The 16,536-nt window shown below is 41.2% G+C and overlaps 1 protein-coding gene across 11 annotated transcripts in view; it reads left to right on the top strand.

Moving 5' to 3' along the window:
- The window catches only part of DST (dystonin), a 470,805-nt gene extending 458,017 nt beyond the window's left edge, over positions 1-12,788 (top strand). For 6 of the 11 annotated variants that reach the window (XM_057698598.1, XM_057698599.1, XM_057698597.1 and 3 more), the window contains 9 exons: positions 1,318-1,472; positions 1,643-1,717; positions 2,600-2,617; positions 5,346-5,463; positions 6,413-6,484; positions 7,410-7,609; positions 8,036-8,146; positions 11,458-11,581; positions 12,379-12,788. In XM_057698598.1, coding sequence (XP_057554581.1) covers positions 1,318-1,472; positions 1,643-1,717; positions 2,600-2,617; positions 5,346-5,463; positions 6,413-6,484; positions 7,410-7,609; positions 8,036-8,146; positions 11,458-11,581; positions 12,379-12,665 — 1,160 coding nt within the window. In that variant the 3' untranslated portion in view covers positions 12,666-12,788. The remainder of the gene's footprint in view (positions 1-1,317; positions 1,473-1,642; positions 1,718-2,599; positions 2,618-5,345; positions 5,464-6,412; positions 6,485-7,409; positions 7,610-8,035; positions 8,147-11,457; positions 11,582-12,378) is intronic. The other 5 variants (XM_057698604.1, XM_057698600.1, XM_057698606.1 and 2 more) reach the window with 2 other exon arrangements.
- Positions 12,789-16,536: the final 3,748 nt, after the last annotated feature.

Raw genomic sequence — 16,536 nt, 5'->3', positions numbered from 1 at the left:
TAAGTAGCAGCTATCACCAACTTTCATTGTGACTAGAGTATGACATATACTGAGAATATCTTATCACTTGTATGTGGAGTCTAAACAAAAAGTCAAACTGGCCATCATCAAAAAATCTAGTTTCTACAATAAATGCTGGCAAGGGTGCAGAGAAAAGGGAACCCTCCTGCACTGTTGGTGGGGTAAATGGGTACAGCCCCTATGGAAAACAGTATGGAGGTGCCTTTAAAAACTAAAAATAGAGCTACCGTATGACCCAGCAATCCCACTCCTGGGGATATACCCTGAGAAAACCATAATCCAAAAAGATACATGTACCCCAGTGTTCACTGTAGCACTGTTTACAGTAGCCAGGACATGGAAGCAACCTAAGTGTCCATTGACAAATGAGTGGATAAAGAAGATGTGGCACATCTATACAGTGGAATATTACTCAGCCATAAAAAGGAATGAAATTGAGTTATTTATAGTGAGGTGGATGGACCTAGAGCCTGTCATACAGAGTGAAGGAAGCCAGAAAGAGAAAAACAAATACCATATGCTAACGCATATATATGGAATCTAAAAAAAATGGCACTGATGAACCCAGTGACAGGGCAAGAGTAAAGATGCAGATGCAGAGAATGGACTTCAGGACATGGTGTGGGGGTGGGGTAGGAGGTGTGAAAGGGAAGCTGGGACGAAGTGAGAGAGTAGCATTGACAGACATACACTACCAAATAAAATAGGTAGCTTGTGGGAAGGTGCTGCACAACATAGGGAGATCAACTCGATAATGGGTGATGGCTTAGAGGGCTGGGATAGGGAGGGTGGGAGGGAGTCGCAGGAGGGAGGGGATATGGGGATGTATGTATAAATACAGTTGATTCACTTTGTTGTACAGCAGAAACTGGCACAACAGCGTAAAACAATTATACTCCAATAAAGAGCTTAAAAAAAAAAAAGTCAAACTCACGGGAACAGTAGAAAAGTAGTTGCCGGGGGCGGGGAGGTAGAGGAAATAGGGAGAGGCTGGTACAAGGGTACAGATTTTCAGCTATAAAACAAATAAGGTCTGAGTATCTCATGTGTAACATGGTGACTGGTTGCTAACACCGTATTGTATGATTGGAATTTGCTGAGAGGGTAAAACTTAATCTCACCAAAGAAAGAAGAAAAAAGAGTAAAAGATAAACATGCGAGGTGACGGATGTGTTAATTAACGAGATGCAGGGAATCCCTCCACAATATGTACGTATACGATTACACTTGACACGGCTTACCGTTTTATTTGTCAGTTACTCCTCAATAACACTACTTACTGTTGTTTGGAAATAGAGTTCCCTACCAGTCGTCTGGAGATGAGCGCAGTCGCAGACATCTTCGACAGAGACGGCGATGGATACATCGACTACTATGAATTTGTAGCCGCCCTTCACCCAAATAAGGATGCGTACAAACCTATCACTGATGCTGACAAAATCGAAGATGAGGTACTCGTTACCTTTCCACCACGTAGATCAGTCATCGTGGCGCTGCCCAGATACTGTGCACAATTCATACAGCTGTTTTATTTCCATGTCTAGTTGTTGCATAAAGATTTTAAGGATGCCACGGTGTAATATTAATGTGAAAGTGACTATTTTATCATTGCTTTTGGCAGGTGACAAGGCAGGTAGCCAAGTGCAAATGTGCGAAACGATTCCAAGTTGAACAGATTGGAGATAACAAATACAGGGTAAGTTTTCAAAATAGCTGTGTAGTTCTTTTAAAGGATAAAAATCGAAAACTTGATCTGTATTGCTTGCCAAGAATGCCAATTATTTATTTTTACCTTCTATCAAATGTAATTGTGTATGAAATACCAACTTTTGTCATTTGTAATGATGTAAAGATAGCTTGCATTTTGTATATTAGAACATATCTTTGACATGTATGATAGATCCATTCAAGGAGAAAAATATTCACAGAAAAACACATCTCATATATTTAGCTTGCTTCATATTACTTTATATTTTATTGTGATTAGAGGTAAGTTGTCATATTTTCAGTAACAAAGCTTTTCCAAGCCAGGAAATGAAGTTAAAATGTTTACTCAATTTATAAATGTGAAAAAGAAGCAATGTTTTCCACTGATGCAGAAATTCAAAGAAAATTTAAATCTCAATAACTCAGTTCACCTTCTTTCAAGACAATTACTTGAAGACCCTGTGACTTTGTCACTCTCTGTTTTCTCTTTTTTGGAACTTCTGTTTTTTGTAGTAGCTAGGTAGGAAATGTGCTGAGTTTCCCTCCTACACTATATTACTTACAAATGAAACATTATTCATTTTGCTTTTATATTTCCACATTCAAAAATATTCATCTACATATTTGAATTTTTTACTTAAATTTGAAACCCAAAGACTTTCACAAAAATTTGCATAGAAAAATTTCTGATTATTTGGTTTTAAGTCGGGGGAAAATGGGTACCTGCATATCTCTAAACTAGATACTATATCCAGGAGCCCGAAGTGTGAGCATGTGTGTGTGTAAGTGTGTGTGTGTGTGTTCTAGAGTCATGTAGAAAGTTTCCTGTTGAACTAATTATGTCTTTCTTCCATTTTTCATTTTTTATCAGTTCTTCCTGGGAAATCAGGTATAAACCAGTGGAATGTATTCTCAAGTTCCCAATAATTTTTTTTTCACTTTAATTCATAGTCATTAAAGCTTGCCCTGGCCAGTCTTTCCCATGCTGTTGCCCTAGCTACTACATTGTTGGTTGGCGTGGTGTTTCTGTAAACGCTATCAGGGTCCTTGATCCAGGACTCCTTTTTGCCTTGTGTCTCAAATGAGGAGGTTACCTTTAAGCAAACCAGATAATCAATTGTAGCTAGTCTGGGTACAGTGTTACAAATGAAATGTTCAGTTCCCATCTTTAATAATACTATTCACATCTGTCGTATACAATTCCTCATCCCAACACAAAGTTGATTGTCACACATGTCTCTGTGTGGCCTCGCTGGTGTTTGGCCATTGAAGATGTATGCTCTGGTATAGGGTAGCTAGGGACAGGCCAGCATCCGGCAGTGACCTGGGAAGACAGCTCGGGGAGAGGTCACCATGGCACTGGGCCACAGTGATGTGATCTCTCCAAAGCAGCTGTTGTCCATGTGCCCTAATTCATTATTTAGGGCTTTGCATCCTGAGTAGAAATTTTAACTCAGGAGGTTTTAAGTGATGTCATTCCTTTTGAGGAAATGTTTCTCTTGTAACTTATACAAAATCTTAGTCATACTTTATGCCATTTTGACCTCACGTTTAAGTCAAGATAAACTGCCCAGGGCACTGCGTCATGATAGAATTTTAGAACTGAAGACAAGGGAGATCATATTTTGATTTAAACAAGGAGGGTTTTTTACGCTATGCTTTTGGAAAGAACCATGCTGTTTATAGTACCTGACCATATCCTATTAGCTATTACTCTGCCCCTCAGTTACTAAGCCGTATTACATCTTAAGTTTTGTTACCTATTCTCCCCATTTATTGCAAGCAAATAATTTTTTCAAATAAAAGTTTTCAGTTATTTTCAGTAGATGTTTTGAAAACTCCCCTTAGTTTCCATGAAAAGTTACTTTTCTGTTCTTGTTATTTTCTGAGTTAATAACTGGGATAGAATCTTTTATTTATGGAAAGGATAAAAGGTTTAATTCACAGAAAGCACAAAGAACAACATTAGGGTTTTTTTCTCTTTTTTTTTGGTCTCACAATTTAGCTGTTAAGAAACTTAGGGAAATTCTAAACACAATGGTAGTTGTCAGAGAATGCCTTCTCAAAATAAAATTTAAAATCATTCATATTTATTATAATTGAAATATCTCTATAAAATATTGTTATTTATATAATGATATAAATAAATGTTTATTTATATCCTTAAAACTTGTTTTGAACGTAATCTTGGAACAGAATTGTATGGTCTAATTATCTGGTTTCTTAAGGGTAATTTTCTTTAAATCCCCTCCTCTCCCTTTGCTTATTATTAGCAGCACCAAATTTTTTCTAACAAAATATGTATTTTGATTTTTAAATTTTAATTTACATTGCAAGAGCAGATTCAATTACAGGGAAGTCAAAGTCTCAAAGCTTAAAAACCATTTTAGAAAAAAGTGATGTGAAAAGGCTTGATGTAAATGCTTGCGTCCCACTGCTGCATTTTACATGCTTTCCAGATCCTTCTGAGTTTCAGGGTCTGGAATGGTTGGATTTGTTGTAGTGTTCTCTTCCTGAAACTCAGTGTTAAAATTTATGAAAAACAGCAAAAAGTTTTCTGTTCATCCATCGTGAGCCCAGACAAATAGTCACAATTGTATGTGACCTGCCTTAAAAAGAAGCTGTTTATGTCTGCTTGACTGTGCATTTTGCTATGGTATCCACCGGGTTGGCAACCATGAAGTTCAGTCTGGTGGTTTTTATAAGTTGGACACAAGCTTATTAGAAATGATTTAAAAGTATAAAATCATTCCTCATGGGCTTTCATAATAAATAAACTTTATGATCAGAAACTACCTGTAGTCTAGACATGTATTTGAGCCCCGCAGAATTTGTAGCGTACATGACTGGAGATCCCCCGAAAGGGCAAGGAACAGACAAGTGCCTCTCAGTGTCAGCAGTTCTAGTATACACAGCTTTAAAGAAAACCTTTTAGATTTGAAAGCTGTATCATTCCTAGTGTGTCAGTAACTGTTCTAATATTATGGTAATCTAAGAATGCCACATGAATCCAGCCTTTAACAAATTAGCCTACCAGATCATGAGTGAGGCAGAAAGTTCATTTAACTGTGAGATCTGTATTAGCCATGATCATTTCCCACTTTCTCTAAGTCAGAACTGTTTAGAGAAAACAGGATGAGTTTATGAAGATTTCTCCCACAGATTTCAGTGGAAAGCAGTTTTAGGTGTAGGAGGAAGTTTTCACGAAGGAGAATCAGAGTTTATTAAATTTTCTTTAGCATCATCTTACTTCCCGGAAGCCCTGGGCAAGTGGGCCAGTGCTTATTTTCATGGCTCTGTTTAATCTCTAGAAGCATTTTTCCGTTACTTCCTTACTAATGTTGTTTCCATCATAAGAGAGAAAAATCGTTTTTAGAAGAAAGCTTCAAAATTACGTGTGATAACCTTTGTTACCTTTTTCCACACTATTTCCTTTGGGCTAAATCAGCATGCAGCCGTCTAACGCAGATCATGACAAACCCCTGCCTCTGAGATTTTACTAATCGCTGCGAACTAAGCAAGAAGTTAGAGTGGGTGGCTTACGCAGATCGCTCCTCCTCCTTTGGTTGAGACTTACTCTCGACAATTAGAGGGTCTTCTTTTCTTCCTCTTCCCAGTTTGGAGACTCCCAGCAGCTCCGGCTCGTCCGCATCCTGCGAAGTACCGTGATGGTTCGTGTTGGAGGTGGATGGATGGCCCTGGACGAGTTCTTAGTGAAAAATGACCCTTGCAGGGGTAAGGAGACACTTATGTCGAGATAATAGCGCCACGGAAGTGTATCGATCTTGCATTATTCTGCAGCATCAAAAACAGACCGGGGCTAATGCTGGTCATTTATGACAGTCATGACCATCTCACATGGGTCTAGCAGCCTGAAGTTCCCCAAGAACTTGTGGCAGTTGTGTAAACCATGTTCCTCTCATGGTTTTTTTTTTTAACTTCTGGAAAACTAGGAGACTGGGAGGCAGGAAACACCAGATTTTTCTTTATGAGACACGCCCATTTGCAGTTTTCATAATGAGCAATTCTGCCAACCAGGGAAAGGATTTCCTCTGTCATTAAGTAGCAAAGTAACAGGAAAGAAAATTGAGCAATGAAGATTGAAGGTACTGTATAGGAAAAGTGTAAAGGCGGGAAGTTTTTATTCAGGGGAGGTGAGGAGAGCAGTATTGAAAAATTAAAAAAAATAATAAACTGTTAATTTGATGCTGAATTTTGAAGTTACAGATGAGAGCCTTAAAATATGCACATGTAATATATCATAGCTCTCAGGTATATGGGAGTGAGTTCCGGGCAGCCAGTCAGCAGGCCTCCCTGCTAGGCCACCATGGGTAGTTACACCTAAGGAGTAAAATAAAAACAAAGGCTCCCTTTTGTTTTACGTCTTGGAAATAATATAGCCTAAGGTAATGCAGCTCCCTTTATGAAACAAAGAACTGAGAACACACAGTGTTCTGTGGGGTTGCCTAGGAAAGTTAGCTCCACGGGGCAAAGTCTTCCAAGTACATTTCTCTTTCTGAGTCAGACCTTTGAGTGCTTCTCTTCCCGGTGCCACTTTTCTTCTAGAATTGTGTGCTAAAGGCCCGATCTGAGCAACCTTTGCATATTCAGCTACTGTACTTTGTTTCTTCTCCTGCTAACCGTTTTCTTGAATGTGACTGGTATCCTGTGTCATTTCTTCTAGTTCATCATCACGGGAGTAAAATGTTACGTTCGGAATCAAACTCTTCAATTACTACTACTCAGCCTACTATAGGTTGGCGACCCCTCTCTTTGCCTCTTCCCTCTGGCCTCTCCTCTTTCCTTCTTTGACATTCTTGCTTTAATCGTTTGTTTTAAAATAACACGCTTCTTCATCCATCGCGTATGGCTTAACTCGCATCCAACTGAGCTGGTGCTTCCAAATTGAAATTCCGGACACTCGAAACCGTTGCGCTGTTGCACACGTAGGGGTTGTGTAAGAGATGAAACACGGCCTGACAGCCTGCACACGGGGTTCTGGCAGTGCCTTCGCCGCGTGCACGTGTGTTGGTCTGAGTGTTGCATCACGGATGACCTCACAGATCCTGGGGTCTGGTGTTTGTTATTTTGCATGTTGTAAAACCCAGTTTTTAAGGCATAAAATAAAAATACCAGCCGCCTCATTGGAAGTGAAAAACCTGAAAGTTTACGTGTTGTCATGATTAACAGCCCATCTCTCATTCTGTGTAATTGTCCAGTTAATCCCGATGGCGAAATACTGGCAATCTCCTGACCTCAGTAGTACGTGCAAAAGACACGGTCCCCGCCTCCCTGATGGTCCCCTCAGGGTGGGGACGGCGTGTGAAACCTGCAGGCATCAGTAGCGGGTGGATTAACAATATTTGAGCATGAGCTTGTCATTTTCATGCTGACTCTCTCTTTAATAGTGGTGACTCTTGCTGGTGTCTAGTGTTAGAATAAACACACTTTTATTTTTTTCTTTCGCCAACTTATCTGTATCTGAAAGGAATGCATTGTAAAGGAATGCATTTGACTTTTTGTGATGCTGAGTTGGAGCTGGCATGGCAAAAAGGTGTTCTTGCAATCCTCCACGTGGTCTGTGGCGCCAGGTGGCGGTTTTCCTCGTACACGACTGAGCCCCTCTTTTTTTTTTTTCCCCCCTCCTCTCTGCGTGCCTCATCATGTGTTCCGTCATCCAGCTAAAGGAAGGACGAACGTGGAGCTAAGGGAGAAGTTCATCTTGGCAGATGGAGCCAGTCAGGGCATGGCGGCTTTCCGACCACGGGGGCGGAGATCGAGGCCCTCGTCCCGGGGAGCCTCGCCCAACAGGTCCACATCTGTGTCCAGCCAGGCCGGCCAGGCGGCCTCCCCGCAGGTCCCTGCCGCCAGCACACCCAAGGTAGGACTCGTTTCCTCCTCCTCTGCGTTCACTGTCTAGAGTATGCTTTTGAATGTTTATGGGTCCCTAGAATTTGTAGGACCAGCTTTCTCCAGATGTGTCCCTTCTCACAATACGGAAGGTGAAGAATTTTTTTTTAAATGTGTATGTGCGTGATTATGTATACACACATACACATATATGTGCTTTTGCCTTGTGGCGCACGTAAAGACCCTCTGTTTAGGGACTTCAGTTACCTTTCAGATTGGTTTTTCTTTTTAAAGCTTCATTCATGTTTTTGGTGTGTATGATCTGCCATCAGACCTTTCCATTTGTTTTTAATGATGATCATTCTTAATGCAAAATGAATGGCTGTGACTCTCTCTTTCCGTGGCTTCGTTTTTTATCTGCCGTCCTTTACGTTTGATTTGCCATTGTTCCATACAGATTCTCCACCCTTTAACACGCAATTACGGTAAACCCTGGTTGACAAACAGCAAAGTGTCAACTCCTTGTAAACCAGCTGAGTGCTCAGCCTGCCCCGTGTCATCTCCAGAGGTATCGTAAGGCCCCCAACTCCAGCCTAACAGCTGCCTTTAACTGAAACTATCACCTACTAACACTGCTTCAACTCGCCCTTAATAAATGTACTTTTGATAATACTATGTCTTTTTACAGACTTTATAATAAGTCTCAACCCAGCATTTCTAGGAAGACGTGAGAGTAAGGGGTGAACAGAAGAGACAGTTTATAGCTCCTTGAAGGGCGTCAACCTAACCTAGTCACCCCTGCAGGCTCTGAACCTCTTTTGTTTTTTTTTCTTTTGCTCATACTTAATTTTGATTTTCTCCTCTGGGAGAGTGAATTACAGGAGATTATACCCAGACCCAAGTCAAGTTTCTTTTCAGGCAGATGGTATTCTTCTGCTTCTAGACAGAATTTGGGCAAGAAATGCGGTAACCCTTTTTAGTTGAGAATGAGAGGCAGTATCATTTGCTAGAGAATCACTTAAATTAATGTGGATTGAGTGTTCTCTCTGGGCAGGGTCCTTCTGACTGTCTGGTACATTTTTTTCTGCCCAAGAACACTGGGTGGGTGAGACATAAGCCTTTTACGAGGGTGAGTCAAAAATTATCCGCACTCTGGCTGTAGAATTTATAGAAGTTTTAGTATAACCGGAGTGCAGATAGTTTCTGACTCCCCCTCACAGTTATCAGGGCAGGGGGCTCAAGTGGGCAAAAAGTTACCTGTCATTCTCAAAGGTATGTGTCTTCATTAGACGTAATGATTTTTATTCAGTATGCTCTCACTTTTTGTAAATGACATGCTATACGGGATAAGATATTTAGGTGATATAAAACTTGCCAAGATTAACTCGTATATCAGATCATTTATATTCAATTGGAAGTCAACGTAAGTCTTTTAAAGAAACCTCCCTGTAAAATGATAAACATAGGCACCAAATAATCACATCTTTGATTAGAATCACACTAATGAGGGAAAAAAGATCTCTAAAGAACCGTTACTGAAAGCAAGGAGGTATTCCATATTAAAGGCAAGGACTCTTGGATAAATGTCGTTTAGTACCTCTCAAAAGCCTTTTATGCTTTTCAGAACTCTTTCTCGTCTGTTATGTAATCCTCACACCCATAATGAGAGGTAGAAAGAGAAAATGTCATTGCCCTCCTGATTCAGATTAAAATGACGGAGATGGAAATTGATGATTGGTGGTATAGAACTGGGACGGAAATCCATTCCTCAGCTCTTCCTCATCCCCCAGCCCCTCGTTTCTCTCCCTTCCCTCAGTGAGCGATGTTATGTCTGAGGCGTCTGTCACTTCTGATGGCTCTGTTGTAGCCAACACTGAGAGCAGTTGAAGGAACCTTAAGTGACATGTTTGCTTTAAATATTTAGGGCTATGCCACTCTGTTCAAATTTTAAAGAAGTGGAAACTCCCCTAAATTAAAGTCTAAGTCTTCTTTTGGCTTATACAAAATTGGGTTTCATTTCAGATAGCCTCATGAGACAAAACAACAGTATCCTTCGATGGAAGGGTCTTTAAGAGCATAGGGTAGGTTTGTGACCATAAAATCAGGACCATCAAAGTGTCTGAAAAGAATGCTTTTGGTCCTTCATGGTAATGAACTGTCACCTCACATGGTTTAAGTTCATCACCTGTGAGTCTTCACTCTTTCCTGGGTTGTTGAGATTCTGAGTTAGGAATTTAACTGGAGCAGAGCTGTCAGAGTTCGGGCAAATTACTGGCCTCTTGAGGCCTTCCTCTTTCACATTTGTAAAAAGGTGATTAGGTAAGTGTAAGGATTAATTGTGGTTAGACCTGTGAAAGTATTTTGAACACTCAAGCTTTTTTTCATTTTTGACCATGCTGAGTGGCATGCAGGATCTCAGTTCCCTGACCAGGGATTGAACCCCTGCTCCCTGGAGTGGGAGCTCGGACTCTCAACCACTGGACCGCCAGGGAAGTCTCAAGTATTATATGTATACAAATTCTATAGAAATTCTGTACTTAAATGTATGTAGAGAATACATATATAAATGAATTATGAATATCATTAATATTAATAAATTGCAACTCTGATGTATCCAAAGGTCCTACACATGCTTTATTATTAAACATTTAAAACTACTTAATAAAGGAAAATTAGTTTTTTTAAAAATCATGTATTGGGACTTCCCTGGGGACGCAGTGGTTAAGAATACGCCTGCCAATGCAGAGGACACAGGTTCGATCCCTGCTCCAGGAAGATCCCACATGCCGCAGAGCAAGTAAGCCCATGCGCCACAACAAACTGAGCCTGCGCTCTAGAGTGCGCAAGCCACAACAATTGAGCCTGCATGCCACAACTGCTGAAGCCTGCACACCTAGAGCCCGTGCTCCACAAGAGAAGCCCCCTCAATGAGAAGCCCCCACACACCACAACTAGAGAAGGCCTGCGTGCAGCAATGAAGACCCAATGTAGCCAATAAATTAATTTAAAAAAATAATAAAAAGCATATATAGTTATATAGATTTATTTCCTCGAAACAGCTCCCTGACTGTGAGTGCGCTGAGGAATATAACATCTTTACACTTCTCAGGAGATTTGTTGCTTTTTTTTTTTTTAACTTTGGGAGGATTTTCAAAATGTAGTGATCGAGAAAAGGTGCAGTGATTTAGACTTAGAATAAAATGTCGTCGTTGTGATTGCTTTAGACATTCTGTACGCACTCCTATAAGAATTTTAAGAGAATCATCCCCAAACGTTGCATAGGTATCCTGTGAGTAAGGACCATAGACAGTGACGGAGCCAAGAGAAGTGACATCTTACCAAGTTATAAAATGTTGTGGGTTTTTTTTTTTTTTTTGGCAGTTATGTTTATTTAAATGGTGGTGGTCTAGAAATTCCTTATTTTCTTCCTGTTCTATCTCTGTTTATTTCTGTCTAGTTCCCTAAAAGCCTTGAAAGGCAGCAGAGAATCCAAGCATGATTTTGTAGAGTCTTCTCTTGGTACCATGTCACCATCATCCTTTCGGCTGTACTCTCTCAACTCTGTGTTACTCACTGACAATCTGAAAGATACTAAACGTACTCACAGTTTGTTTACTTGGGGAATCTCTATTTCTGTGTTTTCTTTACAGTATGGGTTCATTTTCTTTAGAGGGGTCCCTCTGAATTCAGGAAGAGAATAAGAAATTAGTGGCGAAAACCATGCCAAGTGAGAACCCCATGCCTCATTTAACCGAAGGGTTCCTGCCTCCACCTCCTGAGTGTCTAATGGAGGGTTCCCACCTGTCTGTAGACTGGTGTTGGTGGATAATCATGGGACAGGAGTAACACCTTAAGTGTCTTTTCCCACATTCAATACAGGGAACGCCAATACAAGGAAGCAAGCTTCGGCTTCCGGGATATTTATCAGGGAAAGGCTTCCACTCCGGGGAGGACAGCGGCTTGATCACAACCGCAGCTGCCCGAGTGCGGACACAGTTTGCTGGTGAGTCTGGTGCATTTCTTCTCTAACGGCTTTGCGGTGTGATCTGAAGATGAAAGTCATGTTTCTTCCTAATTGGGGAAGACAAATTGACACTGCTGTATTCTCCTGAAATGACAAGTGGCCCCAGTTCTCCATCAAAGGTAGGGGATCAGTGAATCATGGGAATAAGGGGCTCAAAAATGCCTTTTGGAAAGTACCAGAGAAAGATGAGAGCGTGACTATGGAATTGCAGAAAAATTGGCAGGATCTGCCCCTTCAGGCCAAAGGTCTGGCCTCCTCTGCTGCTTGGAAATTGCACTGGGCTCTGTTTTGGGTGGTTGGAAAAACCCATCCTCCCTGGACCTGACCCTGGGGTCCTGAGCACAGCAAGCCTGAAGCTTCTTTAAACTTTCAAGTCCTTTGTCTTCGATTCCTTTGTGCTTTGAATTACTTATCCTCAGGCAAAACTTGCACTAAATATGTGTCGTGCATTTGCACTGCACACGTCCCTGGGTTCCACCTGCTAAACTTTGGAAAACACAGTCTCAAGTGATGCATCTATTCCTTATGTCTGTGTCGTAAATGGAATTCCATTTTAAGTGGGGTAGCCCCCAACCTACTTTTTGTTTGTAAATCAAGCTTTTTGTATGCTTCGTCTACTCAGAGTGGGAGCAAGGCCATGAAATCGGCATGTATTTCCTGCGTGCCTACTGGGTGTCCAGCAGACTGGCTGAGATTAAACGTGGCAGTGAGTGTCAAGAATCAGTGGCAGTTGGATGTGGTAGGAAGGGTGACCCCTCTCTGCCTTCTCCCCTCAGATCCCAAGAAGACCCCCAGCCGACCAGGAAGCCGGGCGGGCAGCAAGGCGGGCAGCCGGGCGGGCAGCCGGGCCGGCAGCCGGGCCAGCAGCCGCCGAGGCAGCGATGCGTCAGACTTTGACATCTCGGAAATCCAGTCCGTGTGCTCGGACGTGGAGACTGCCCCCCAGACACACAGGCCTACGCCCCGAGCAGGTTCTCGGCCGTCCGCATCCAAGCCTTCCAAAATCCCCACGCCCCAGAGGAAATCACCTGCCAGCAAATTGGACAAGTCCTCCAAGAGATAGTGCAGTTGGTTCTACCATGGCCCTTCCTAAAGCCTTTACTATTTAAGTCTGAAAGATGTAACATATGATGTAGAGATTATTGTGAAATAATGCAAGAGGTGAGTTTAAAATTCTGCAGATGGCCTTATTTGTGTATTTGTCTTTTTCTGTTATCTGTATAATTTGGGGCAGATAGTCTGGGGTTTGAGTCACATCCTCTGTGAGAGGGGAGAGCGTTTGACAGGCACTAACATTTCTGCACTGAGCGTGTGGAGCACACCTGAGATCACTATACCTGCAGGTAAGTCCACGACCTTGCGACAGCCAGCCCTCCACTGGGAACTAACGTGAAGGATACCTCATGACCCTTTCTTGCTTCTCTGGAAACTCTGAAAAGCCAAAAGACACCCACAGGGATCTGTTCTGAGATGATTTAAGTGTAAACTGCAAGATGAGGGGCAAAAAGACAAACACACCCACCACACTTCTTAACCTCGTACCCGACGGAGAACTCACAGAAAGTTCCTTTCTGCACCTGCCCGTGCTCTGAGATTCCCGGACTGTTACAACATTTCTGTGCCATGGCTTTACCTGAGGCCGTAGGCGTCCTGGACGTGAGCCCTCTTATCCTGTAAGAATATCATCATAAAGTGCATTCGTGTAAATGTGAGGTTTTCTTTTGCTTGAGTGGACAGTAGCACCTGTACCATTGAACTCATTTTGTATCAAAGCAAGTATGCTTGCAGAAAAGCTATGAAATAAAACATGTCCCTTAACTACATTGCTATGGAATTAATTTTTTTCCCCCAGGGAAAAAAAAATCAGTGTATTTTTTTATGAGCAAATATCCATTTGGAGTGACCAAAAGAGACTTAAAATGGGTTTATTTTGATTTTCTCATCTGAAATAATCATGTTCTGGTATTATATCTATATTTAATAAATATATACCTTTTAATTTATTATGTATACTCACATACTATAGAAAGATATTAGTATGCATTTAATAAAACATATTCACTTGAGCATATGGCATACCTGATTATTTAAAGTGAACTTTTTCTGTTTGTTTTAAATAAAGCTTACATGGATGATATCTCTTTACTAACAGTGTGACGGGCTAAGTCTGGGGGACAGAAAACACAGGGCTATAATACATAATAAACAAATAATAAAATAACAGTAACCAGTTATTCTACAAAGATTTTTAATAAGTACCAACCATATGCCAGCCTCTGTTGGTGACACTGAAACTGCGGGGTCCTGGCTCTCTTATATTCAAGGGGAAAAAGTTAATAAATCACTAAAAAACATGAACTGAGACCAGGAGATGTATGACGGGGTAATGTAATTATATTACAATATTCTGTTGTCCTGTGTACATTTAAAAATCAAATCATAGAATTTTCTTAAATATAAAAATGGCATCAAATATAATTCGAAGGGTGGCAGATGATTCCTTTGGGCACGACTGGTCACAACTTTCCCTGTGACTTTGTAAGTTTATTTCAGCAAATGGCATTGGTGGTGTTTGAGTTCAGGGGATAGTTGTGTGTTCTCCCTGCATGGTCTTTTTCATGGAGGCCAGCTCTGAAGGGCCTGGAGTCTCCGCAGACAGAAATGAGGCATTTTAAGTGACTCCTTTCTCAAAGCGTGGGTCTCAAGTGCGCGCCATTGATGGGAAGGGCAGTTCTAACCTAAGGGATCACTTGTTATAATTCATGCATTTGACTATAAACACGTCATCTGAGAAGGCAGTTAAAATTGTTATTACTCCTTTGGTGCTTTGCATAGGCTCACATTTCCACTTCAAAGACAAATTTAAGGGAATAATTTTCTCTCAGCTCATTTGAACCCTGCCCCTGTTAAAAAGCTAGGGATTTTGTTTTTTGTAGCAGGAAGATAAGCTTGCAAAGAGATAAGTAGTTAAAGACATTTCTGAGGGTCTTAGGGAACTGTTCCCAGCTACCAGCAATTGCCCTCCTGGGGAGCTGTTCACCCTCTGATGCCTGATACTTGTTTCTCCTTGAAGGTTTGTTTCCCAGAGCCTCAGGCTGACTCCTGAAGTCCTCCAGTAAGTTTCCCTCCTCTTCCCTACACACATTCCTTCTCTTTTCTTTTTGTATTTCTCTTTTTTTTGTTTTCTTTCCTACTCTTTATTTTAAAAACATGACATTGGAATGAATCACAATGCTAAAAATCTTAATGTAAAGATTGGTTCTGTTAGAAGATAAACTGAGGCATATTAAGAATTTAAGAGATCTACAAAACAGACTCACATAGAGAACAGACTTGTGGTTGCCAAGGGGGAGGGGAGGGTGGAGGAGGGATGGATTGGGAGCTTGGGGTTAACAGATGCAACCTATTATATAGGATGAATAAACAAGGTCCTACTCTATACCACAGGGAACTATATTCAATATCCTGTGATAAACCATAACAGAAAGAATATGAAAGAGAGTATGTGTATATAGACATATAATGGAATCACTTTGCTGTACAGCAGAAATTAACACAACATTGTAAATCAGCTATACTTCAATAAACTTTTTTTTTTTTAAGGATTTTAAAGGACTTCCCTGGTGGCTCAGTGGTTGAGAATCCACCTGCCAGAGCAGGAGACAGGTTCGATCCCTGGTCCAGGAAGATCCCACATTGCTGTAAAACAGCTAAGCCTGTGCGCCAGAACTACTGAGCCCCTGCTCAACGCAACTAGAGAAAGCCCATGTGTAGCAATGAAGACCCAACACAACACAGCCAAAAAAATATTTTTTGAAGAGTTTATATGAGCAAAACCCAGTTCCAATCAGGCATTGCCAAACCAGAAGTGGTTAGGAGTGTTCCACCAACAGGAGGAAAAGCAGAGGCAGAGCCAGGAAATTATTGAATGGCTGTCACTTAGAGCGCAGTTGACTGTGATTGGGTGTCCTTAGGCTTTGATTTCATAACCTTGAGGCATGTACAGAACTAGAGTTTGGTTTGTTTTCCCAGGCCCCTGAGACATTAGAGCCACTTGGATCTAAAGGCCTCCTTATTTAATTAGTTGAATGGTTCTTCAAGATTCTTAAGCATTACGGAAGCCGAATCATGGAGTAGACTTTTTTTGTCTTAAAAATAAAAACTACTAATTACCATGAAAAAATGGAGTGCAGAAGTGGACGGGCCTGGCAGATCTCAGATCTGGTTCCTTTTATGGCAGAGAAGGGTGGAGGGGCTTGGAAGTGCACTGTTGGCTGCTGAGGATTGACCTGGAAAAAATGAAAAGGAAGAGAGGCCAGGAAAGGATCATGTTTCCTTTTTGATCATTTTTAAACTTGTTTCACATATTTGCAACAAGGGAAATTGGGATGAGGTACAGTTATCTGGTCAGGCTTTGAAATGCTTGTGCTTTTTCATCAAACAAGTGATCTGATACCACCAACCATACATTTGCAAGTGCCCAAGCTACTGTGTGTACCTGATGAGGCAGTCACTTGGCGGGGAACTTACCTCTAGGGGTCCACAAAGAAGGCAAGGACACTAAACTTGTCCCTTAGTACTTTAGTAACTAAGTTCCCATGAATCTTGTTAGGGGTTAACTTGATGGTAACCAAAATCTACTTGGATGTGAATAAAGTCATAGGTGAGTCATAGGACTTTTTAAAATATCTGACCTACCCTGCCAAGTTGTACAACTCGGTTCACTTTATATAATTCTGGTGCAATGGAGATGTTGAATATCTAGTCAGGATAAAGGACAACAAACATGGAGTCTTTCTTGCTTCTGCTTCCAGTGTGCTAAATTAAGAGCACATGCAAAGCAAAATGTGTTCAAAGGAATTTCATATTCATTTACCCACACTTTTATTGTACTCCATTATCTGAAATTAAAGACTGCATAGGATTGAGAATAA

Source organism: Hippopotamus amphibius, chromosome 11 (assembly GCF_030028045.1).
Source record: "Hippopotamus amphibius kiboko isolate mHipAmp2 chromosome 11, mHipAmp2.hap2, whole genome shotgun sequence".
Classification (NCBI taxonomy): Eukaryota; Metazoa; Chordata; class Mammalia; order Artiodactyla; family Hippopotamidae; genus Hippopotamus; species Hippopotamus amphibius.
Note: the sequence above shows the minus strand (reverse complement) of the source record. Positions and strands in the feature narration are given on the sequence as shown.